The following is a 27,142-nucleotide window of genomic DNA, read 5'->3' on the forward strand; positions in this document are numbered from 1 at the left end:
ATTAAACCTTGGGACAGATGAAGAGAGAAAAACACACACACACACACACACACACACACACACACACACACACAGTAAACCAGTAGCCCATCACACGACTGAACGTGACTGTCAGACATTGACAGTGAATATTAATACCAACAGGTCACCTGGTAGCATGAACACTGCCCTCCTGTTGCTTAACCTGGGAGAGAGAAAAATTCCAAACAGAATCCTTTTGTGTCAGTAGCTAATTTAGTCCCAACTATTTCCTTAATAACACTGTCGCAATAGCCCTGATTCAGCCCATGGACCATGTAATTTTAGAGTCAATTAAGCATCATTATCAACATTCCCTTCTTGTCTTCTTGCTGAATGAATGTGAAAACGACTCTACTGAGACCATGTTGAAGGTGTAAAAGCAATAAACTTACATCATGTTGTTTTCCAAACAGCAGAAGCATGAAGAGTCGGAGAAAAGTGTGGCCAGTGGCCATCCATTAATGCAGATTTGCAGTCACTAATGAGTGACAGTGCTGAGCCAGACAATTCAGAATAATTAATAGCTGACACCTTATACACTGACATGCTCCATAAGCTTCCAGGAGGAGGAGAAAGTGATGAAGATGATTTTGCTAAGTGGCAGAATCAGGAGAATGGTGAGATAAACCAAACTTTAAGAGAAGAAGACATAATCAAAAGCATGCAGGAAAGTAGTGATGAAGAAGACATAGAAGGAGAGAGCATGAAGATTTCCCACACTGCTGGTGCTGAAGCTGCAGACATCTTCCTGGAGTACTTTATGCAATGACTAGACATGTGCAGTACTGATGTAATGCTTGTAAAGCTGTTGTGTGATAAAGCATGCTGCTGTTGCATATTATCATTGAGACAACAACAAAATTGGGGCATCTTTCATAGTGAGTGATATCACTCTGTATATGCACTCTCAAGGACTAAGTTTTCTATGAAAATGAACATATTTTTGGATTCGATAAAGTATGGTCGCTATGTGTTTAAAGTAAATTTCAGCCATTCTCAGTAATCTGCTGGATTAGTGAGAGTCTAATGTACCTTCTGAGACATTGATAATTAATATTCACTATAATTAACTTCTGACATTGGTCACCTTTGGTTGTGTTGTGGTGCTAGTTGTTTATGGTATGTGTTTTGTCACTTTGCACATGTCCACATATCAAGGTTTTAAATATTCTAGCACAGCACTCTCTTATTGCATTTGTGCCTTGAAAATGGTGGGGGTGTGCGTCTGCCAAAATATCATTGGTTATTGAAGACGGCACATGGCTGCATTCCCATAACTTATTTTAGAACTGGAACATAATTGTGAACATTAATGAACAAATTCTTATGTGCTAGGAATGTAAAAATAATGTTACTGTGTAGCGCATGAACATTCTTTGAATAGTGGATGAGAGAATCTAAAGAATACTGGAAACATTTTGTTCAAAATTCAGTCAATCCAACCTATGATACTTAATCACACTAACATCTGCAATTTCTGATTGCAATCAACCAAAACACAAGATACAATTTTTCCCAAGAAAATATCATTTGGTTATACTGATAGGCATTTTGTTACACAGTGCACGAGTTAGTATTTGCCCATCATGAAAAGGCATAACAGGTGTATGCAACACACCAAACATACAGCTTTGCATTTTATGTAGAAAGGTGGAAGGGGCAGAAAGAAAAGTGAAGGGACTATTGATATCAGCTGCTTCTGGACTTAATGCAGAATCAGTGGCAGTGAGAGAAAATGCATGCTGGACCGTGATTCAAACCTGGGATCTCCTGCTTACTAGGCAGTTGTGTAAACCACTGCACCACTTGGACACAGTGTTTATCACAATTGCGCAGACTATCTTGGCACGGCCTCTCAATTGATCCATATTCCCACCTAGTGCCACTTATCCACAGTCCCTGTCCGTATCCTCCACAGTTACTACTTTGAGATTCCCGCAGGAGGTTGGACAGAATTGTGCATCGGCACTGAAGGTAGTGGATTCCTTGCCCATTGAGGCAAACAGTTATCTGAATGTATGGTGTCTGTTCTTTTTGACATGTCAGAAGGAATAGATGCCAAGTATTCAAGTAACATAGATATGCATCTCAACATAAAGAGATCAAACAATGGAAAATCCAGGATGGAATGTGACACCCCCCCCCCCCCCCCCCCCCAGTCTCTCCTCTGCCCTCTGTCTAACTTCCCGACTGCCCTACCCTCTCTCCACTTCGTCCTTGGGTGCTCTCCAGCAGCACTTCACTGTCCCCAACCCTGCTATCCCCCCCTGCCCCACTCCAGCCTCCTCCTTACCCCCACCCAGTTGCCACTCCCATTATCCACTGCTGCTGTTCCTCACAGTGTTTCAGCTGCCAGACACTGCAGGTGTGTGTGTGTGTGTGTGTGTGTGTGTGTGTGTGTGTGTGTGCGCGCACGTGCGTGCGCACGCGGTCGGTTTTCAACAAAGGCCTTGTTGGCCGAAAGCTTATATTATGACAGTCTTTTCGTTGTTGATTTGGGTACCTGAGACTTGATTCATACAGAATGTATACATTGAAAGTATCTGATTTTTGGGTTCATATGGGGGAAGCTTAACAAAGAACAATGTGACAATAACATTTTACTTACTTAAGTAACTTTGAAAATAGGCATTAATAGTGTGACTTCCAACATTCTAAGAGATAAACCCAAAAAAATTAATGCAGCAATTTAAAAAAAAAAAAAAAAAAAAAAAAAAAAAAAAACTGGACTCAGATGAGGCCAAGTTACAGCTAATATCAGGATTCATACACTGATAATACAGTCAAACCAAGTTTTGTTTTGAATGTCATCTTGTTCCTACTGTACTGGTTGGTTGATATGGGGGAAGGGACCAAACAGCGAGGTCATCAGTCACATCGGATTAGGGAAGGATGGGGAAATACGTCAATGGTGCCCTTTCAAAGGAACCATCCCGGCATTTGCTTGAAGTGATTTAGGGAAATCATGGAAAACCTAAATCAGGAGGCTGGCTGTGGGTTTGAACTGCCATCCTCTTGAATGCGAGCCCATTGTGCTAACTGCTGCGCAACCTTGCTTAGTACTGCACTGCTGTGATTATAATACACATGTTGGAAGTGTTATTTACAAAACAGATATTTCAGATGAACAGAATGAGTGATTATTTATAAGTTTTATTATATTAATAAAGACCACCAGACAAAGTAAATGCTCTTTAATCTTGTATTTCTCTGCAGGCAGGCCACAGCAATGTTAAGACAGAAACTACTTTAAAATATATATATATATATGGATATATGTTAAATATTTTCCTACTGCTACTTTTGGCCTGATCTTGAAGTTATAACTTTAAACTGGTTGCAGTTATTAAGTAACTTAAGCAAATTAACAAGAATTTGTGAACCTAGCAGTCTCTGAAAATGGTTTCATTGTACAGGAGAGAGAATAAAGGGGTACAGGAAACTTATGCCTCTATCTGAAGATAGGCTTGGATCTCCTACTAGTTATGAATATATAAACATAAACTGTTCATTCAATGTGCTTGTGTCCAGTTGCCATATTATTATATTTCTACACTATTGTACAGTATATTATCACACAGATACACAAAGAGTCACTGTAATGTTTTATCCTCTCCCCATTTTTGCTACACTTTATCATCACAAAATAATTTTCTGTTAGTTTGTATGCATGTGTAGAATGTGGTATTGCTGAAACAGAAATCACAAACAAAATAATAGTAGTTGGTAAGAGTGAGAAAGTGTGAGGTCTTGGTTAGAGTCATAACCATTAGATAAATTTATGTCAGAAACTTTCATATTATGCTGCTTCACATTTTGGCTTGAACTATGTCATCCATTTTTTCATGAAAAGTTATGTGTAATAACAGCAGATCGAAACAAATATTGTATGCCCTGTTATACACAGACATATTTTGAAGTCTGTATATACCTGTGTGTGTGTTTTGGTGGACCAGTTTATATTTTATATTTACATAAAATGGTTCAAATGGCTCTGAGCACTATGGGACTTACTGAGGTCATCAGTCCCCTAGACTGAGAACTACTTAAAGCTAACTAACGTAAGTACATAACACACATCCATGCCCGAGGCAGGACTCAAACCTGCGACCATAGCAGGATCGTGGTTCTGGACTGAAGCATCTAGAACCGCTTGGCCACAACTGCTGGCTTTACATAAAAATTGTGTGAAACTACATCATCCTATGCAAAATAAGCCAGTACAACATGCAGAAAATTCCAGCTAGAAATTATCTACTGTAATGTACCATACAACAATGAAAACAATCAATCTACTCTCCAAGCAGTGGCAGAACACACACATAGAAGGAGGTTGTAATTAGGCAATCTTTCGGAGCACATGGCTCCTTCTTCAGGCAGAAGGGTTGAAGCGGAAGGAAGAGGGATCAAGGGAAAGGACTGGAGAGGTCTAGGAAAAAGGGCAGATTTCAGGAAAGACACCCAGAACCACGAGTCAGGGGAGAATTACCACATGGGATGAAAAGGAAAGTCTTTCCAGGAGGTTAGTTACACTAACTAAGATAAAGACAAACCATTAGAGCACTGCTGTGTCATTGCAGTGTTGTGAATAATACAATAAAATGAATACAAATGGTCTCTTTAACTAATACTGCTAAAAAAAAATATAAAGACACAGAACATCAACACAAGTGATAAAACATATGCTAAGCTCAGAGAGTATAATACTGTGTTAAGACAGGAGAATTTTAATAGAACAGGTTTTGCCACCCTCACAGCTTATGCAGTCTCAGATATTATGCTGCAATAAAGTTGTTTTCACAACTGAAAGAGTATTGTAAATCACACTGCTATATACACAGTGACAACACTGCATGTTTTCATATTATGAAAGTATAAATTCGAATTCCACCAAACACAGGATGTTAGTCTCCAAAGCATTGAAACTGAAATTGTGATGTGCCATTGTAGGCCAATCATAGATCATGTCACATGATCTCGCCAGCTAATGACAGCAGATATTCAGAGCCTAGGCCACATAATGTAGTCAGTCAATAGCAACATCACTGTTAAGTAGTGCAAACACAAACAGTAAATGTTTATGGTTTAAATTAATATTCATGATCTACATATAATATACAGATAATATTGGTCTTTTTTTTGCATGTGTTACACTTTACGATACATCACACAAATGTGCCAGTAAAATTTTATAAGGAATAAATGTCTGGTCTTCTGGGCTTGAAATTCTTTTAAGTGGCTGGTTCTCAAAGTGTTAGGTATTAAATGAGAGTAGAGCTCTCTATGACTTAAGAAGTTCATCCAACATTTTCACAGTAACATAATTCATCTTGTGTAAAAGTAAATTTATGTTGAAACTAATGCTACTCAAACCACCATTCATAATGTTTTTCCGCGACCTTTAGAAACAGGTTCATTTCAGCAGCTGCAAGAGAGCATCAGAAAGTAGGCGTTATTGCACATGTGCAGCTACAATGACCTAGAAAGCCTGTGTGTTCGTACGAATTTACATCACATCATAAAAGAAACAGGCCATCAGAGGCTATTCCAAGAGCATCTGAATTTGGTAAACCATACTAAAATGCATAATTCGGCTTAAAGTGCACATTCGTATGTCCAGATTCACAATGAAGCAGGTCCCACCCTGATATTAAGTTTTTCAGTGTGGTTTTCAGGATGTAAATTTTCTTGGAATACCTCTATTGTATTATCTCATGTTAGGTTCTTTATTATGGTATAATGCCATACGTGTCAGAAGATGAAAATGTGCACTGGAAATTCAGTGAACAGTTGAAACTATAACAGTTTGGCCTGAAACAGTTAGTTTTAAATAAATTGACTGCCTCTGTGGAAAAGATTAATAAAACTCCAATTTCTTTAGCAAACTGACAAAAATAACTTCATTATTCTGCAAGGTGCTTAATGCTTGACAGCCAAAAACTTGGAAATAAAGTAATATCAGAAAACAAACTAATAACAATTTTAGCCTTCCATAATTATGTGAAGGTATTTTAATCTGCTTGATAGCTCCCAGCCACAGAAATCTGTTTTATTTTCATTTGATGTGAGAGCTTGAAATGAAGAGGAAACAGCAAAATCGCTAGGAGTGACACTTCAAGTACCCAGAAGTGGGAGAAAGTACTGGTCATACCCGACTCAACTACGCATGCGTGTGAGCTCACTGGAACATAATGCAAACAGTTGTGACGTCACCCTCATCGCAAGCAGTTTGTTGTTATGAAGTACTGCACAGTCTTCGTCCTAAAGCCTTTGACACATTTTGCTGTTGACAGCCATTAGAGTATCATTTCTTACCAGCCAAAATTACAAAAAGTTAACTAAAAACTAGAACACTGAAAAATTACCGGCTTTTTGCTGGTTTCCTCCCAGACGAAAAAATTCCCAGATTTTTCCCGGGTGTCCTGGGGTGTATACAACCTTTGTGATGAAGGTAATTGGAGAAACAAAGATAAGGCAAAACTCTGACAGAAGTGACAATATGGCTTAATGTTTGTCCACTTTTTCTTTGCAGACTATGACAAAACATGTTATCTTTAATCTTCGTTGATCCATTATGGATCGTGGGACGACGGCTGGCATGAACTTCTTGATGCAATAATTTACCAACAGCCATATGTATTGTAGAAATTTATTTTATTTTATGAACTTCTATGTGCTACTAGTTTCGGCATTACATTGATGCCATCTTCAGGCCCCACTCGTGACACAGACTCAGTCTTTGTCGCCTGGCCACCAAGAGCTGTTGCAGGACGATTTGATTCACAGATCCAGTTATATGGCTCCTTCCGTGTATAGCGATTTTACGAGTATGATGAGTGGGGCCTGAAGATGGCATCAACGTAATGCCGGAACTAGTAGCACATAGAAGTTCACAAAATAAAATAAATTTCTACAATACATTCGGCTTTTGGTAAATTATTGCATCAAGATGTTATTTTTAAGTTCAAAATCAGATTATTAAATGGCAAAATACTGATGACTGGTATTTTCTGTGACTTTTCAAAAGCATTTGATTAGCAACAATGTTTTCTTAGATAAGCAAAATTTTACCTACATCTACATATATACTCTGCAAACCACCATGTGGTGCATGGTGGAGGGTACTTTGTACCACTACTAGTAATTTCCTTTCCTGTTCCACGTGCACATAAAGCAGAGAAAAAAGAAATTATAAACAGCCAACCAGTTGCAATGGATAAAGAAACTGGTCGGCTGTTTATTATTTTATTACGTGGAACCATTGCTGTTGTGCAGCTATGTTTAAAATATCAGAGAAAAATGGTTGTCTAAATGCCTCTACATGATCCCTAATTTATCTTATTTTGTCAGTGCTGTGCTTACACAAAATGTATGTTGGTAGCAGTAGAATCATTCTGCAGACAGCTGCAATCCTGGTTCTCTAAATTTTCACAACTGTGTTTTGTGAAAAGAATGTTGTCTTCCCTCCAGAGGTTCCCATTTGAGATCACGAAGCATCTCTGTAATACTAATGTGTTGACTGAACCTACCAATAACAAATCAAGCAGCACACCTCTGCATTTTTCCTTTTATCTGACCTGACCTCGTAATATTTGAAATCAAATACTCGAGCTGTACTCAAGAATGGGTTGCACTACTGTTCTATGTGGTGTCTCCTTTATAGATGAGCTACACTTACTTAAAATTCTCCCAATAAACTGAACTTGACCATTTGACTTTGCAGTGTTATGTCTAGATATTTAATCCTTTGCACTCTGTAATACAGACACAGGGTGTCTCTGAGCTCTCTTATTTAAATTGCCAATGCCTGGGTGGCAAGTGCACCACAGAGAATTGCACGAATCTCTCTGTGGAAACAATGAGGCCACCAACCAACAATTATCGTACACACTAAAACAAAAAGTGCACTTTCATTAAAATATATTTACATTACAATACAAAGCTTTTCACTTTGTGATGTCTTTGAAACTCTTCAGGATGGACTGTTTCCATCAACATTTCACTCAAATTGTTTAGCAATGAATCATCAAAATCATCATCACTAAAATTGTTGTCACCCTCACTTTTACTTACACATTCCTCTAAAAGCTCTACAGTCTCCTCCTCAGAAAGAACTGTGCATGAAGAACTAGCCGTTTCTCACCTAACAACTTGAATGTTCTAATTACAACCTCTCTCTCTCGACACAACTACTATAGTTCGACACTGAGTTAATACAGGTTTCCCTCGACCATAGTACTATGCAGCATTGATGGCAAGTACAGTCAGATTCAAGAACGGAGAAAGTGAGAGCTACTAAAAATCATGTCAAAAGACGCTCAACAATGGAGTGGAAAACAAAATTTGCAATGTCGATCATCACTCACCACTGGATGGGAAAAGATTAATCAACATGACTGTGTCAAGCAGCACACCACCAATACTGTATTTGAACATTATAGGATTATTTTTCCTACTAATCTGCATTAAATTGCATTTTCTACATTTAGAGCTAGCTGCCATTCATGACACCAAACAGAGATTCTGACTAAGTCAAGCTGAAGCTTTTCTGTTTCAAGAAAATTTGTTATTGTAGAGTATGTTTAACAATTGTGCAACATACCCATGTTGAGGCTAAGCGTCTGTAATTTTCCAAGTCCATTCTTTCACTCTTCTTACGTAAAGGAGTCACCTGCAGTTTTTCCAGCGAACTAGGACTTTGCACTGGGCGAGAGATTCACGACAAATGCAAGCTAATTAAGGGGCCAATGCTGTACAGCACTCTCTGTAAAACAAAATTGGGATATCATCCAGACCCATCTACTTCAATTCTTTGACTAGCACTTCTATGCCCAGGAAGCCTATTACTATGTCCTCCATATGGGAGTCTGTGTAATGGTCAAACAACAGTATGTCTGCTATACTCCTCTGTGAATGATTCTTAAACGCTTTCCTTTTGCTATCTTCCATTGCCAAATCAAACACGTCGACAAGTGACTGGATAGAAACCTTCAATCTGCTTAGTTTCTTCTGGTTTGAACAGAAAGTGTAATAATCTTTGCTCCCTCAGCATTTTCTGAATTTTGCTATCAAGCCACTGTGGGTCTTTTCTATCCTTAATCCACATATTTGGCAAATACTTCTTCAGAGTGCAATTTTGAATCAGTTTAAAATTTTTCCCGTAATTCCTTATGTCGAATACTACCAAAGAGCTTGCTGGTCACTGATTTTCATCCTGTCAAAGTAAAATGCTGTGAACTGTTGCATTACTTTGCTCAGGGAGTGTACACAATGAAACATCACTTTCAGAATGGAGAATAATTACTACAAATGTACCATAGAGGCCAATATCGGGTCTTGTCTTGTTCTGATATGTAAATGATCTCCCACCATATATGTCAAAAAAAAAGTTTTGCATCACCTCGGTTCCTAGAGTTCCGGAACCTGTACAGAAAATTGGAATAGAGATCAACATAACATCATTTCCGTCTCTTTATTGCTCATGAAAACCACACATTGCATGTTGTACCACCATACAGCGAGACCTTCAGAGGTGGTGGTCCAGATTGCTGTACACACTGGTACCTCTAATACCCAGTAGCACATCCTCTTGCATTGATGCATACCTGTATTTGTCGTGGCATATTATCCACAAGTTCATCAAGGCACTGTTGGTCCAGATTGTCCCACTCCTCAACTGCAATTAGGCATAGATCCCTCATAATGGTTGGTGGGTCGTCGTCCATAAACAGCCCTTTTCAATGTATCCCAGGCACGTTCGATAGGGCTCATGTCTAGAGAACATACTGGCCACTCTAGTCAAGTGATATCGTTATCCTGAAGAAAGTCTTTTGGTTGCACAATCAGTTGGAGAATGGCATTCACATATCGTACAGCCGTTACGGTGCCTTCCATGACTGGCAGTGGCATATGGCGGCCCCAGATAATGCCACCCCAAAACAGCAGGGAACCTCCACCTTGCTGGAAATTGTCTGGTTGAAGGCATATGCGACACTCATCGGTGAAGAGAACACGATGCCAATCGTGAGTGGTCCATTCGGCATGTTGTTGGGCCCATCTGTACCGCGCTGCATGGTGTCGTGGTAGCAAAAATTGACCTCACCATAGACGTCGGGAGTGGTGTAGCGCATCATGCAGCCTATTGTGCACAGTTTGAGTTGTAACATGACGTCCTGTGGCTGCACGAAAAACATTATTCAACACGGTGGTGTTGCTGTCAGGATTCTCCCAAGCCCTAATCTGTAGGTGGCAGTCATCCTCTGCAGTAGTAGCCCTTGGGCAGCCTGAGCGAAGCATATAATCAACAGTTCCTGTCTCTTTGTATCTCCTCCATGTCTGAACAACATTGCTTTGGTTCATTCTGAGACACCTGGACACTTTCCTTGTTGAGAGCCCTTCCTGGTACAAAGTAACAATGTGGATGCGATCCAACTGTGGTATTGACCGTCTAGGTATGGTTGAATTACAGACAACGCAAGCCGTGTACTTCCTTCCTGGTGGAATGACTGGAACTATCGGCTATTGGACCCCCTCTGTCTAATAGGCGCTGCTCACGCGTGGTTGTTTACGTCTTTGGGCCAGTTTAGTGACATCTCTGAACAGACAAATGGACTGTGTCTGTGATCCAATATCCAAAGTCAACGTCTACCTTCAGGAGTTTTGGGAACCAGGGTGATGCAAAACGATTTTTGATGTGTGTATGTATGAAGCAGAAATAGTTTTCCTTGCTTACAGTCTAAGTATTATAATCAAAAGGAATACTTTCAGCATTCAAAAATGTAAATAATGTTTTCTCAAAAATATCTAACTGGTGCTGTGCAAATGGACTGTCACTGACTTCAGACAAAGCACAGAACATGCAATTCAGTACTGCATAAGGCCCACATATGTCATTATAAAAAATACTTGGAAGGGTAACTCAACAAAGGAAACAGAATGTTCTAAATCTTTAGCTGTTAACAGTGATAAGAACTTTTTACTGGAAGTCATATCAAATGCCTAAACTCTGCTACTTTTGTGTTACAGGTAATGACAAATTTTGGATAAAAATACCAGAAAGTTTGCTCACTTTTCCTATTTCCATTCACTAATATCATTTCTTCCTACTCTTGGATAATTTGTCATTGAGAAATGAAGTGTCTGTTGTTCAGAAGTGTGTAGTATGGATATACTTGGTGTCCACTCTAGAACCTCTTGTAAACAGACCTTTGCTCAGTTAGGCCTTACAGCACATTTACTCCCTTATGGATTTTGTTTTCAGCAATCAATCACTGTTCGAAAACAACAGCAATATTCCTCAATGTAATACTAGGAGGAGAAAAGATTAAGACTACCCACCACTCACAGAAAGGAATGAAGGATTCCGCCATAAAATACCTTTAACGAGCTACCCAGTGACAGAGAGAATTTAATGGATATTAAAAGTAACTCTAAACACAAGCTAAAATCATATGGGCTTTATAATACCACCTGCTCTATAGAAGAATTTATGGGGTGTGTAATAGTATTTTGTGTGTGTGTGTGTGTGTGTTTTAAAGGGAGGGAAGGGATTGGGGGGGGGGGGAGAGGGGAGGAGGGAGGGAGAGAAAGAGGGTGGGAGGGGAAAGGGAGAGGGAAGTAGGGGGGGGAGAGAGAGAGAGAGAGAGAGAGAGAGAGAGAGAGAGAGAGAGAGAGAGAGAGAGAATATAATTTAAATCACTGCATGCTTGAGAAATCATTTACATGTCAACATGTTGTCACAGTTTCCATTAGGAAAGTGGACTGTAATTATAAAACTGTCTTGTGCCATGTCATAACTAGAGGATACAATTATGATATACATAATATGTAAATAACTAACTGCTAACATACTTTCTTGTTTCTTCAAATCCTCTGCTTGTCCCTTTTCTAGAAGCACTTCTCCTTCTTTCACAAATTGAATTATTCCTCCAAAATGTGGTGACAGTATTTCTTCCACGTATTCAGCACTTCTGGTATTTAGCTGTTCTCGAAAGGTTTCTGCTTCCTTAGAATTATCCTTTGTTCTCTCCTAAAATAACACATCACATTAATCTTTCAAAGTAACAAGTTCATTATTTAGCGATAGTCATGATAATTTACAGATTCTGATAAAACTCTTAAAAACACACACAAGTCTGTTAAAAAAAACTTAAATGAAGAAATTAACAGTTGTGACACTATCATATAGGACCAAAAATAATGCACATATAACAATGCTGGTGGATTCCTTCCAGCTATTATGCTTCCCTTCCCTTCAATTATTTGCTGGAGTAATTGCTGGAATATAGAATATTTTATAATGAAATTGGTCTTTCATATACTAAATGAATTTTATTTCACCTCTGTCATGTATTTTTTATATCACAATTAGTATTAATGCAACCAAAATTTGAGATTAAGTAAAAACTGTCATGGAAGCTTTTCAATTATAAAACTCGGAAGTGGTTCAGATCTGAAGACTTTATTTGCAGTTCAATTAAATGAAAATTATATTCTTTAATAAAATGCAAATATTATACAAATATTTTGAGGTGTTCGCAGTTATGAATAAGTTCATTCAGTCATTATTTCCACACTCTTGGAATATGGACTACAATGTTATTCGCAACTGGCAGGTGTTGTCTATTAGGACCAGCTGTGCTGTAAACTTGACCATTCTTATTGTGGACAACTTATTTTTTTCACTGTTGTTCAGAGATTCTGCAGACTCATCAGTTTCACCACCGTCCATAACTGCTGCAGGGGCATCGCCTCAGAATCACTTTCATCACAAAAGTCACTTACATCACTTTCATGATTTGAGTTCTTCTAGGAATGCTCCCCATATAGCCTCTTCCTTTAGTGAAATGTACCACTTTTACACAAATGTACTTCACACTCAGTGACAGAACAGTTACACAGGTCAAGACCATTCAAAAAATATTTCTGTCAAATAAATTAAACAACAATGCCTCACAACTTCGAATGTCCATCCTCTACGGAGTCTCACTCAATGCTCAATTTATAAAGATGGCAATGGACTGGGAATGTGCATTGGAACATGCACAGTAACAAAGAAAAAACTCTAGGGTCAGAGTGACCTGGGTGTACACTTCCAGGGTTAACACTTAGCGATATCACAAAGGAAACTGTTAATTATTATGGATATTAAATGAGTTGCAAATCTGAGCAAATTAGTGACTGTGAACAATCGTGTCGGAGAAACTACCAACGGAAACTGAAATTCACTTTACAAATTACGATCATGTTGTGCCATATTATCCGTTTACCAATGTGCTGTCAACCAAGGTTCTGTGTTGGCCGTGTTCCACATATGCTGTCTCTTATGTAGCAGAAAGAGTACATCTACTGCAGCTGATCATGTGTTGCTTCCTAGTTCAGGTGGATTATACAATGTGAAGTGCAGTGTTAATGACAACTTTTATTTTTCTACTGTCATGAACTGTAATTTTATAATCCCATCTATGACTGTTTTCCTTAATTAAAACTATTATTTTGTATTTGTCTTATGAATTGATTACTTTTGTCACTGTTTCAAATAATAGTCTTTTATTATTGTGCTTATTTGACATTTTATTGTTATAAGTTTTTTTACAATCTTTCTACTTAGTTTAACTGAACTTAACTCTCCTGCTGTTGTGATTATATAAATCTGAACCAAAGAAAGCAGTCTTCAGATGATTCTAAATGGGTTATTATTTGTTTATAAGATGCATTAATGCAATAAGAAGTGTCAATTTTGCAGTTGTGTCATTTTATTCTTTTGTTAGTTAAATCTATTAAATCTCACATGTCATGTCATTCTGGTTATGCTCAGCAACATTTAATCAAGTAGTTGACTTGGTGCCTTCCACACATTAATATATTTTTAGTTTTGTAACTTTTCCTTGGCCAGTTAAATAGTTGCAAAGTACTTGGAGGATGTAATTGGTGGCGCTCAAAATCTTTAAATAAATTTTATTTACAATGCTTCATTGCTCCCTGACTACAATTAAGACAAATTGTTTTGTTTCAAAATTCTGATCTATTATCATCAGGCTGGCAACCAAATGGCACCACCCTAGTGGTTATCCAGTCACTTAAGGGCATTGGACACTGCATGCTCATGTCATCTTAAAAAGACCAACTGCAATATGACAAGGAGGCCTTTCCAACATCACGCAGTCCCTACTCTTTTACAAATCACACCAGGTCTGTTATCTCTTCTAATAGTTCTAAAAGTCAATCATTCTTTTTTCTCTTAATCTTAAAAAAGCTGACCTGTAGACATATATTGATTACTTTCCAGTTATGATCTAATCCTTGTTGTCCAAGTATTTCGGATGCTTGTGCTCCTTGACGTTGTCTCCGAAATCAGCTTCATTCAGTTACCTTCAAAATGCCACTGTGGTTACAGTCCTATGTTGCCAACTATTGTCACTTAAGAGTGAAGTAACAACTGTACTCACATACCAAGATTTCAATTGTTAAATGAAATTAAAATATTGTTACTCTTAGATTAATGCTTCCTGAGGGTGCCAAATTAATCTATGGTGAATCCTTGCAGGGAGAGGGGAGGAGATGTACAAGGTGCCCCTAGCCCGCGAACATGAGAAATTTTAATTATTAAATTTTACAAAGAGGCTGCCTCTCCATTCATCAACTTTCTGTTGATGCAACAACAAATAACCTGTTCACACTGGAATAGGCTGAAACGTCATCGTCCCACCTACCCTGCAATCAAATCATGCCACAGGATCACCTGATTTGTGACACTGAGGGCTTTTAGAGCTGCAGGCAAAAAATCTCTCTCTCTTCTGTTCCAAGCTGCTGACAGAGCAGACACTAAGTGGTTTATTAATCTTCTTTACCTCTGCATTTTCCTTCTCCTTGAAGGAGGGTCTGGGGCTACTGGAGCTACTTTCTCTTGTTCTCTGGCAATCCTCACTTTGTAATCCCCACAAGCAAACACACCAATATGGTTTCTTTTCCTGAACATGAGTACCTTAAATGCAAGCTCAAAGAACTTTGAAATTATGACTAAACCCCCAAGTGGGTGTACAGGGCTCGGGGCTCGTAAGAGGGGGGGAGGAGTGAGGGATGCAGAAGCATCAGTGGCAGGTGGCCATACAGCAATGAGCTAAGAGTGAATGGTGAACAAGAGGCTGCTGCATCAAGCCAAGCAGAAGGTAAGCAAATGCCTCTGTCCAAATCCAAATGAAGTACCATGTCTTTTACAGGGTTTTTAAACAAAAGGTAAAAAAAAATTCCTTGCATTAACAAATAAATTCTCTCAATTTTCCTTGAATGTATTGGCAATTTTACAAAGAAAACAGTTGGACTTCCATAACAGCAGAGGCTCATTTACAATGCACTGCTATTAACCAGGTAGGTCTATGATGAAGAGTGCTACTTGCCACGAAGGAAACAGGAATTTTCAATCCTTTTATCAGATAATCATTAGAAGGAACTGTAATCCCAACATAAAATACAACAATGATGACTCACAAAATGAATAAAAAATTGATAATTTACTATTACAAAAATTTATTCTTATGTAAGACTGTTTGTATACCAGAAAAAAAGTAAAAAATCTATGAAAAAGGGACTGTTTTATTTATATTAAACAAAAGTTGTTCAAGCAATCAAAAAATTCTTTAAACATTAGTGCAGTTTAGAGAGGAATCAAATAAACAGGTAGCTAACAATGCAAAATGAATTTCCAGAGGTAATTCCAGGTAACAAATATAAAACCATTTTAGGAATGACTAAAGGGAAAGCACCTAGTGATGTAGGTATTGTGGCAGAAATGGTTAAACTGGAAGGAAAGTCATACAAAAGGACTTGCAAACTTATTAATGGAACGTTTGCAGAGAAAGATAATTTCCAAAGTTATTCTATTTCAAAAGGAAGACAGACAAGGCATACGTAATCTACAGACCTTTAGCACTCTTCTTGCGTTAATCTCTATCATAGTTCTAACTCTTGGTAAAAATTATCGTATCCTTTGTTTTTACATGGCTATGGCATTATACATTTTGTACATTTGTAATCACCAATTATCCACACTAAACCATACACTTTCTCCATGTTTTCATCTGCAGTTTGTTTTGGGACATCCTTCACATGGAGCATCTACATGAGGAGTCTATACCTGAAATTAACTGCAAATTTCTTATCTGATGAAAATGAAATGGTGGACCATTTATACCTTCACCAAATTTGAGTGAATTTCTGTTTGTTACGATGTGGTCAAAATAAAGAATTTTATGTGGGGTATAGTGTTTTACTTTATCAATTTGAGCAACATGCACACCTAGTTTAAAATGATGTACAAAGAAAAGTATTCCACAGATCAAACTGACAGATAACTTGTACCAATTTCATATAATCGAAAGTTCACTGTTATCAATATTATGTCTGTGTTAAACAGAGAACTTTGCACTGTTTTTCATAATTATAACCATTGCAGTAATCTGCTGAGATTTAAAGGAAAACTGTTACACCTGACAAGAGGGTGAAGTAGCAGTACCTAGGAAATTTTTCAGTCTTTTACGGACTTAATTCTATGTGAGGAATATGGCCATGAGGAGTTTGTTGAGTCAGTAAGTTCAATTTCTGCAAGGAAAAAATAAGTACATTACAAAAGAAATAAAAAGACTGAGTGTGGTGGTGAAATGACAGCTGTGTAGTGCTGGAATGGAAACGTGGAGGGGGCTGGATGGGTGAGGACAGTGACTAACGAAGATTGAGGCCAGGAGGGTTACGGGAACGTATGCTGTATTGCAGGTGAAGTTCCCACCTGCAAAATTCAGAAAAGCTGGTGTTGGTGGGAAGGATACATATGGCACAGGCTATGTAGCAGTCATTGAAATGAAGGACAGTTTGTCGGTGGTCATTCATGTGGACAGACAGATTGTTGGTTGTCATGCCTACACAGAATGCAGCACAGTGGTTGCAGCTTAGCTTGTAAATCACATGTTTGGTTTCACAGGTAGCCCTGCCTTTGATGGGATAAGTGATGTTAGTGGCCGGACTGGAGTAGGTGGTGGTATGAGGATGTATGGGACAGGTCTTGCATCTAGGTCTATTACAGGGGTAAGAGCCATGAGGTAAGGGATTGGGAGCAGGGGTTGTGTAAGGCTGGACGATTTGAGTAGGTTTGGTGGACAGAGGAATACCACAGTAGGAGGGGTGGGAAGGATAGTGGGCAGGACATTTCTCATTTCAGGACTACGACAAGAGGCAATCGAAATCCTGGCGGAGAGTGCAATTCAGTTGCTCCAGTCCTGGGTGATGATATACTGAGTTGTGAGGGAAATGCTCCTCTGTGGCCAGACGGTGGCGGGAGACTGGAAAGATAAGGCACAGGAGATTTGTTTTTGTATAAGGTTGGGAGGATGATTACGGTCAGGAAAAGCTTCAGTGAGACCCTCAGTATATTCCAAGAGACATTGCTTGTCACTGCAGATGCGATGACCATGGGCGGCTAGGATGTACAGAAGAGACTTCTTGGTATGGAAAGGGTGGCAGCTGTTGAAGTGGAGGTATTGCTGGTGGTTAATAGGTTTGATACAGACGGAGGTAGTGATGTAGTCATCTTTGAGGTGGAGGTCAACATATAGGAAGATGGCTTGTTGGGTTGAGTAGGACCAGGTGAAGCAAATGGGAGAGAAGTTGTTGAGGTTGTGGAGCAATGTGGATAGGGTGTCCTCACCTTCGATCCAGATAGCAAAGGTGTCATCAATGAATGTGAACCAGGTGAGGGGTTTAGAATTCTGGGTTTTTAGGTAGGATTCCTCTAAATGGCCCATGAATAGGTTGGTATAGGATGGTGCCATGCAGGTGCCCGTAGCCAGACCCCAGATTAGTTTGTAGGTAATGCCTTCAAAGGAGAAGTAATTGTGGGTGAGGATATAGTTTGTCATGGTGACTAGGAAGGAGATGGTTGGTTTGGAATCCATAGGGCACTGGGAAAGGTAGTGTTCAATAGCAGTAAGGCCATGGGCATTAGGAATGTTAGTGTACAGGGAGGTGGCATCAACAGTGACGACCAGGGCACCGTGTGGTAAAGGGACAGGAACAGCGGAGAGTCGGTGGAGGAAATGGTTGGTATCTTTTATGTAGGATGGTAGGCTCCGGGTAATAGGTTGAAGGTGTTGGTCTATGAGAGCAGAGATTCTCTCAGTGGGGGCATGCAGAAGGTAGGAGTGCAGGGAGTGGTAGGGGTGAGCAGAGAAATGGACTCTGGGGAGAGGTTCTGGGATGGGCCTAAGGATTTGAGTAGTGACAGCAGATCCTGCTGGATTATTGGAATGGGGTCACTGTTGCAAGGTTTGTAGGTGGAAGTATCAGATACTTCCTAAAAACCTGTAATCCTAAACCCCTAACCTGGTTCAGATTCATTGATGACATCTTTGCTATCTAGATCAAAGGTGAGGGCATCCTATCCACATTCCTCCACAACCTCAACAACTTCTCCCCATTTGCTTCACCTGGTCCTACTCAACCCAACAAGCCACCTTCTTATATGTTGACCTCCACTTCAAAGATGGCTACATCACTACCTCCATCCATATCAAACCTACTAACCTCCAGAAATACCTCCACTTCGACAGCCGACACCCATTCTATACCAAGAAGTCCCTTCCATACAGGCTAGCCACCTGTGGTCATCGCATCTGCAGTGACGAGCAGTCCCTCTCAGAATATACTGAGGGTCTCACTGATTGTAACAATCTTCCCAATCTTGTACATAAACAAATCTCCCGTGCCTTATCTTTCCAGTCTCCCACCACCTCCCAAAGTCCCACCGTCCGGCCACAGAGGAGCATTCCCCTAGCAACTAAGTATCGCTCAGGACTGGAGCAACTGAATTACACTCTCTGCCAGGGTTTCAATTACCTCTTGTCGTTGCCCTGAAATAAGAAATGTCCTGCTCACTGTCCTTCCCACCCCTCCTACAGTGGTATTCTGCAGTCCACCAAACCTACACAATATATTCGTCCAGCCTTACACAACCCCTACTCCCAATCCTTTACCTCATGGCTCATACCTCTGTAATACACCTAGATGCAAGACCTGTCCGATACATCCTCATACCACCACCTACTTCAGTCCGGTCACTAACATCGCTTATCCCATCAAAGGCAGGGCTACCTGTGAAACCAGTCGTGTGATTTACAAGCTAACCTGCAACCACTGTGCTGCATTCTATGTAGGCACGACAACCAACAAGCTGTCTGTCCACATGAATGGCCAACGAGAAACTGTGGCCAAGAAACAAGTGGACCACCCTGCTGCTGAACGGGCTGCCAAACATGATATCCTTCATTTCAATGACCGTTTCACAGCCTGTGCCATATGGATCCTTCCCACCAACACCAGCTTTTCTGAATTTCGCAGGTGGGAACTTTACCTGCAATACATCCTACGTTCCCATAACCCTCCTGGCGTCAACCTTCGTTATTCACTGTCCTCACCCATCCGGCACCCTCCCTGTATCCATTCCAGCACTACACAGCCATCATTTCACCACCGCATCCAGTCTTTTTATTTCTCTCCTTTCCCACTACCCCCCCCCCCCACCCCCTTTCTCTCCCCAGTCCTCTGTCCAAACTGCAGCACTTCACTGTCTGCCAACCCCACACCATACTATCCCTGCCCCTCCTCCCCCCCAGTTTCTCCTACCCCCACCCAGCCGCCACTCCCATCATGCACTGGTGCTGCTGCTCGCAGTGTGGTTTCAGTTGCCTGTAACTGCATAACTGCAGTCGTGTGTGTGAGTTTCGTGTGTGTGTGTGTTTATTATTAACAAAGACCTTAACATCCAAAAGCTATAATTGTGAGAATCTTTTTGTTGTGCCTATCTGCAACTCAGCATCTCTGCTGTATGGCGAGTAGCAACTTTCCTTCTCTAATACTGTTACATTCCTTCCTGGATTTTCCATAGTTTGATTTTTGTACATTACAAAAATTATATCTCTTTGCACAGTAACCAAATTACTACATTTTTTAAGTCAAGAACTTCAACACCACACAAGTGTAAACAGGAGAAAACTATGTAAGGTTGTAACCACAAATCTGTTGGTCCACCTCTACATATTCACCAACAACAATGCATGACTTGGCAGAGACCTTGATTGCAGTGGTCTGACTTTTTGATAGTTGAGGAAATATTCCACATTTAATCTCCTTGCTACCGTTCTGTAAATGCCTGCCATGCTATGGTTTCTTCATCTAATGAAAGATGAACAAGTAATTGGGTGTGATGTTGTGATAATAAGGCGGCGAGGCAAAATTTCATAATCCAAAGAAGCAGCATGTGAAACCATGTGTTGTGCACAATGATCCGGGTCACTGTCATGCAACACAAACATCCCCTCGGATAGCTTCCTATGATACTTCTGGTTGACAGCCTCTGTAGCCTCATCAGGAGATTCCGGTAGTATGTTTCTGTGACAGTTTGTCCCCTTACAAGCACAATATGTTAGCACCACACCATGGCATTCCAGAAAACATTCAGTGTTGCCTTGCCCAATGATGTTTGGATCTTTGCCTATGCTGGCCATGGTGAATCCAATCTTCAAATAGCTCTAACTAACCTAAGGATATCACACACATCGATGCCCGAGGCAGGATTTGAACCTGCGACCGTAGCGGTCACGTGGTTCCAGACTGAAGTGCCTAGAACCACTCGGCTACAACGGCCGATTCCGTATCTTCACTGCTTGCTTTGCTCCTTTGTCTTGAGGTCACAGTGATTACATAGCACTCATCCATGGTGGTTATCCTTGCTTTGCTCCTTTGTCTTGAGGTCACAGTGATTACATAGCACTCATCCATGGTGGTTATGCACCGACTGGCACAAGACAGCTGCAACACTTCTGCTGCTGCCTAAGTTCAGCAAGCTTTTTGAATGAGCATGAGCTGCAGTGGAACCCAGAGAGTGGCAGTCTTTGTCTCATTCAAAATGCCTTGTATGATGTTCAAAACTCACCTGTATCTGACTTTTACTTTTTCCACTATTGCCTCAATTATGATATGCTGGTTTTTGAGCACCTTGGCCTCAATTCTATTGCAATACCCGGTTCTTGACAGAGATGTGATCTATACTACTACATTCTTCGCCCTTCAGACTTGTTTGTCCACAACGAAAGCATCTGTGCCATTTAACCAGTGTGTCAGATGAGAAGCTGCATTATACCCATACATTTCTATCAACTTGGCATGGAGTGTCACAGTGTTGTTCCCCCTCTAATGCAGAAAACAAATGATCACACAATATTACACTTTATCAATAAAAATTATAACAATCTCTCTTAATGTATGAAATCTGAGAAAGACACAGAAATCAGAAAACACACTTCTGCATACTGCCTGGACTATAGTGTACACACACTGCCCCTTTTAAACTGCAAACTAGCGGTGACTTTTGTCCTTTTATATGCTGATACAGCTTTCTATCTGAGCTTTTCCTTAATCTGAGCCTACATAGATCATGAGATCACTCTAGGCTGTTGTTGTTGTTGTTGTTGTTGTCTTCAGTAAAGACTGGTTTGATGTAGTTCTCAACATTAGTCTCTCCTGTGTAAATCTCTTCATCTCTATATAACTACTGCAGCCTACAGCCACCTGTACCTGTTTACTATAGTCAAACACTGGTCTCAATTTTTACAACTCCCCCCCACCTACCTCTCTCACCAAATTAAAATACCTTGATGCCTCAGGGCATGTGCCATCAACCTAACCCTTTCTTTTCCCCATGACCTGATTCATATCCTCTAAATTATCTACCCATCCGATCTTCAGAATTCTTCTGTGATTCCACATTTCAGAAACTTCTATCCTCTTCTTGTTTGTAGTGTTTATCACCCACATTTCACTTCCATGTAAGGCTGCACTCTACACAAAAAAATTTAGAAAAGCCAGTAGCATATTTGTCTTTCTCTAGGAAAAAACTTTTTTTGTTGTTGCCAGTCTGCATTTTACACCCCCTCTACTTCTGCCACCATCTTATAGAAAAACTCTAGTATTAACATTAAGAGTCTAATTTCCTATTCTAACTACCTTAACACCATCTGATTTAATTCAACTGCATTCCATTACCATTGTATTACTTTGGGTGATAATCTTATAAGATGTTTTCAAGATATTATCCATTCCATTCAGCTGATCTTCCAAGTCCTTTCTCGTCTCTGACAGAATTACAACCTCAATGGAAAACCTCAAAGTTTTTATTTCTTCTCCCTGAACTTAAATTTCAAATTTCTCCTTGTGTTCCTTTACTGTTTGCTCAATGCACAGACTGAGTAACATGCAGGATAGGCTACAAATGTGTCTCACTTCCTTCCTAGCTACTACCTTTCTTTCATGTCCTTTGACTTTTAGAACTGCAGTCTAGTTTCTGTAAAAGTTGTACGTAACCTTCCACGCACTCATCAGATCAAGGTTAAATAGGGTGATTTTTTCCACCGTCTATAAGCTCTAGGGACTGATCAATGAGAGGATAAGGAACAAAAAAGGTCTAATGAAGTTATGGTCAGTAATGCATGGTTTTCATGCTAGAGACCATTTATTCAACATACATTGTTACAGAGACTTTGGTCTAATACACGAGCGCGCGTGCGTGCGCGCGCGCGCACACACACACACACACACACACACACACACACACACACACACACACACACACACACACACACACACACCTGCCAGTCATGTGTACACGAGTTTTGTGTGTGTCATACTATTGTTACATTCCACACTGGATTTTCCATTGATTGTAGCATGTTCTGCCTCACACGTTCACATTGGCCAGGCTGCACTTTTACAGTGTCAAAGGCAGCACGAATGCACTGCTCCAATGTCTCCACATCTGGAATGGGCTCTGTATACACAATACTTTCGAGATGGCCCCATAACCAGATATCACACGGGTTGAGATTTGGTGAACGAGCAGACCTTGGAACTGGGCCTCTCGTCCAATCCATTGACCAGGCAAGACACAACTGACATGTTTCTTGATGTTAACAGCGAAGTGGGCTGGAGCACCATTGTGTAGCAGCCACATAAACCTTCAAATTATCAATGGCACTTCTAGCAGGGTAGGTAAAGTCACCTGCAAGAAATGTCGACAGTTCCTTCCTGTCGTTGAAGGAAGACTGGTCCCAAAATATGGTCACCAATCATCCCGGCCCACATGTTTTAACTGCACCGATGCTGATGATTCACTGTCACTATACCATGGGGGTTCTGCACACTATCACACAGATGACTGTTATGAAAGTTGAAGATACCACTCCATGTAAAGGTGACCTCATCTGTGAATAGGGGGGATGACACAAATCCCAGAATCATGATTGCCTAGTGAAGAAACTGCTCCTGATGTGGAAAGTCTATCACTAGTAAGCCCTGCACATGCTGTAAGTGATAAGGGTAGTAACAGTTGTCATGGAGAACATTCCACACAGTAGTCTGGCTCAGCCTGTACTGGCATGCCAAATGCCTGGTACTGACACAGTGGTCGGCTTCCACAGTGTTGGTCACATTTTCCTCCAAGTCTGGTGTCCGAACATTTTGGATATGTCCTTCATGATTTCCTGCTTCCTGAAACAACCCTGTCTCAGACGAATGGTGAAACACTTGCAAACAATGAATGGCGTGCAGAATGAGATGTTCACTCTGCAGCAGAGTGTGCGCTGATACGAAACTTCCTGGCAGATTAAAACTGTGTGCTGGACCGAGACTCGAACTCAGGACCTTTGCCTTTCATGGGCAAGTGCTCTACCATCTGAGCAACCCAAGCACGACTCACGTCCCACCCTCACAGCTTTACTTCCATCAGTACCTCGTCTCCTACCTTCCAAACTTTACAGAAGCTCTCCTGCGAAGTTTGGAAGGTAGGAGATGAGGTACTGGCAGAAGTAAAGCTGTGGGGACGGGGCGTGAGACGTGCTTGGGTAGCTCAGATGGTAGAACACTTGCCCGCAAAAGGCAAAGGTCCCGAGTTCGAGTCTCGGTCTGGCATACAATTTTAATGTGCCAGGAAGTTTCACTGAATGGTGCGGTTGTTATTGGTGGGGATAAGTGTCCTGGCACAGCCTTGCTGCCCATTACCATCTGCCTTTTACCATGTCGGCAAGCTCTCGATTCGAATATGAAATCACCGTGTAGAATACTGTATCACATCCACTACAATATCAGTCAGCAAGAGAAGTGTATCGGACACAAAATGACCAATTACTATGGCAAAATTAGGCTAGGGCATGATGTATGAGGAACAGAAGCACCCTCTCGGCAGAAACCACGCATATTATAACTGTGGCTGCACGTTACAGTGTATATTAGATTGTAGTCTCTATAATGAAGTGTGATTGAATTAATGGTCTCTAGCATGGAAACCACGCTTTTCCGGACATATGTTCATTAGACCTTTCCTGTTCCGTATCCTCTCATAGGTCAATCCCTACGGTTTGTACATGGTGAAAAAAAAAATCATTCTGTATACTTCCATTGGCCTCTCACTTTCTCATTTCCAGCTAAAAATGATTTTCTGATTTTATATTTAGAAATTAACAAGTAATAAAATGAAGCAGATTTTAAATTATGACAGTATAACATGGAGAATTCAATTTAGGAAATTGTTAAAATCACAAATAGACAAAAGGCTGACCAGTCATTACCTTCAAAAGGCACAACTTGTAGAATAATTGATACGAACACTTTTGTCTTCAGTCTTTCTCCTGACAGACAAAACCCTCTTCGCCAAGTGGCTGAATGACTTGCATCCTTTTCTCAGACTTCACCAACAAATTAGTCTTTCCTTAATGAGGAAGGATCCTTATATTCCAAAAGTTAAGGGTGTTGTGTTCTAGTTTAAGATTTTTGTCATAAGTATTGGGAATTCTAACTCTTGATAGTGATTACTGACCAGCATTCCTCTCCTTTTAAGTTGTATAAAGCTATTCTTTCATCATAAATCATCATAGCATTCTACTAAAGATTTATTGCAGTACATTACAGTTCATGTATTTATACTATAATAAATTAAAATTATAATTACCATCAGAACTTGAAGCACCATGTCATAGTTGTTTATAAGAAAAATTAACTGTTCTTTCCGTTGAGGAAAAATTGCTGCCATGCGTAAAATAAAACATTCTACTTGCTCCTGCAATTCTGCTAGCAGCCGGTTTACAAGTTCACTTGGATAGGTCTCACTCAAGCCAACAATTGCTGCACTGAATTCAGCATATCGCCTTGTTATCTGCAAGGAGAAAATGCGATTTACAAGTTGGAAATTTCCATTGACAACATATCAAAAGCCATTACACTATCATACCATTGCACTGTCGCACCAGCTCCATGAAAATGAAATATTGCTTCTGGCATTCTAAACTGAATAGTGGCAATTCAATAAGTATATCAAGAAATATACAACCAAAAATTTGAAACTTTGTATCATAAAAGTATGGGGGTGCGTGTAGGTTACAGAAGTTCCAGTGTTGTTTCCAGTGCATTATCACCTGTTGGAAAACTTTGTAGCTGTTTTATACCGTTAACACACTGTGGAATATTAATGTCCATTCCTGTATATTTAATATGGAATTCTACACTAAACAACTGTTATATGTGTTTATATAATTTAAGAACAAGGGCACGAGTTTGTACTGGGTACCTATATTTGGAAAAAAAGAATACATGGAAAATAAAAAGTTTTCTTTTCATAACTGCTTATTTGTTTCAGCCACTGGTGTAAGAACACAAGTGATCATGAATGACCTGGCTGATTAGAGGCCGTCTTCAGATTTAGAGGACGTAAAAAAATGAACCATAAGTAGAAAGAGCCTTCTACTTAATGATTAGATACACAATTGTTTATGTGTGTGTGTGTGTGTGTGTGTGTGTGTGTGTGTGTGTGTGTGTGTGTGTGTGTGTTTTTCTCTCCATATCCTGACCCTTGTTTCTCAAGGTATCATAACAGAATTTGTTGAAACTGAGACAGAAACTTTTTCAAAATCTGTTAATCCAACATAAACAGTAACACTGATTTAAATTTACCCAAGTTAAAGAATAGTAAAATCAATTACTTAAATCATCATGAATTCATTTTGTGGGATGACAATGCTATATGTTGGTTTGATTCCACATGTAGCTGAACATGACTGTCCATTAACCATCAAATGGGTGCACATATGCATAACGTGCGCCAAACACAAATAATAATGTATTGTACTGTTCCAGTGTTGCTTCACAGCTGCATGCCCATAGCTATTTCTACACGACTGCTTCAGTTAACTCACTGCTGAGTTGTGCTGTCATACAGCCATGTAAGCAGCAGTAATATAAAATAAACAGCAAGCTGGATGACAAAAAAAATTATGATTTGTGCAAGAAAATGTCCAAGATTCAAGCTAGCTGCACAATCCCACAATGAAGCAGTTATCTACAAGATAATTAGTAATCACATAAGCATTTGGCTGGCATCTGATGCAATTGCACTGGTTAATTCTTTGAGAGGGTCATACTGTGGAGTAACACTTGCACACAGCAAGAGAGTGATTTAGCTCATATAATGTAAGTTTATTTTATTGTTGTTTAGTTAAACTAAGATTAAACTGTGTTTTTGCTCATAATGATTTCCATGGTAGCTTAGAGAAAGCTCTTTTTTCACCTGTGTACGAAGTACACTGCATACCTACTTGTGTTATGAAAATCAGCACACCTGCTCAAGGGTTAAGAAACGGTAAGCAAATTGAGAGATAAAATCTGGTTATAAGTAGGTCAACATAAAAATAAATAACAAGAGTACCGTAAAAGTTAGAAACAGCGTACATGCTATGTAATTCACAACTATTAATTTCTCCTATTTGAATCATGTACAGTTCTCTATAATTGCTCTTTGCTCCATTCCATCTGCACATGGCCTTTGTGTCCATTGGTCTCCTACTATACCCAATCTACCTCCACCTGTTGTGCTACACCACTAAGCTGTTCTGTGTTTTATTCCTGTCCTCTTCCTCTATTTTCTACTTTCCACTGTAGCTGAAAAAGCATTTAAGTTGCTAAACTCACTTGATCAATGTTCAGATATTCTGTCAAGCACTGCCCATTTTTATCTCTGTTCTTCTTCAGAGTGCAT

The 27,142-nt window shown here is 39.9% G+C and overlaps 1 protein-coding gene across 1 annotated transcript in view; it reads right to left on the minus strand.

Annotated features, from left to right (window-relative positions):
• LOC124615675 (vacuolar protein sorting-associated protein 52 homolog) overlaps positions 1-27,142 on the minus strand; it is a 112,150-nt gene that overhangs the window by 444 nt on the left and 84,564 nt on the right. The window contains exons 10-11 of the mRNA XM_047143703.1: positions 25,064-25,267; positions 11,872-12,049 (exon numbers count right to left, since the gene is read on the minus strand). Of these exons, the coding sequence (XP_046999659.1) occupies positions 11,872-12,049; positions 25,064-25,267 (382 nt within the window). The remainder of the gene's footprint in view (positions 1-11,871; positions 12,050-25,063; positions 25,268-27,142) is intronic.

This window comes from Schistocerca americana, chromosome 5, assembly GCF_021461395.2.
Source record: "Schistocerca americana isolate TAMUIC-IGC-003095 chromosome 5, iqSchAmer2.1, whole genome shotgun sequence".
Lineage (NCBI taxonomy): Eukaryota > Metazoa > Arthropoda > Insecta > Orthoptera > Acrididae > Schistocerca > Schistocerca americana.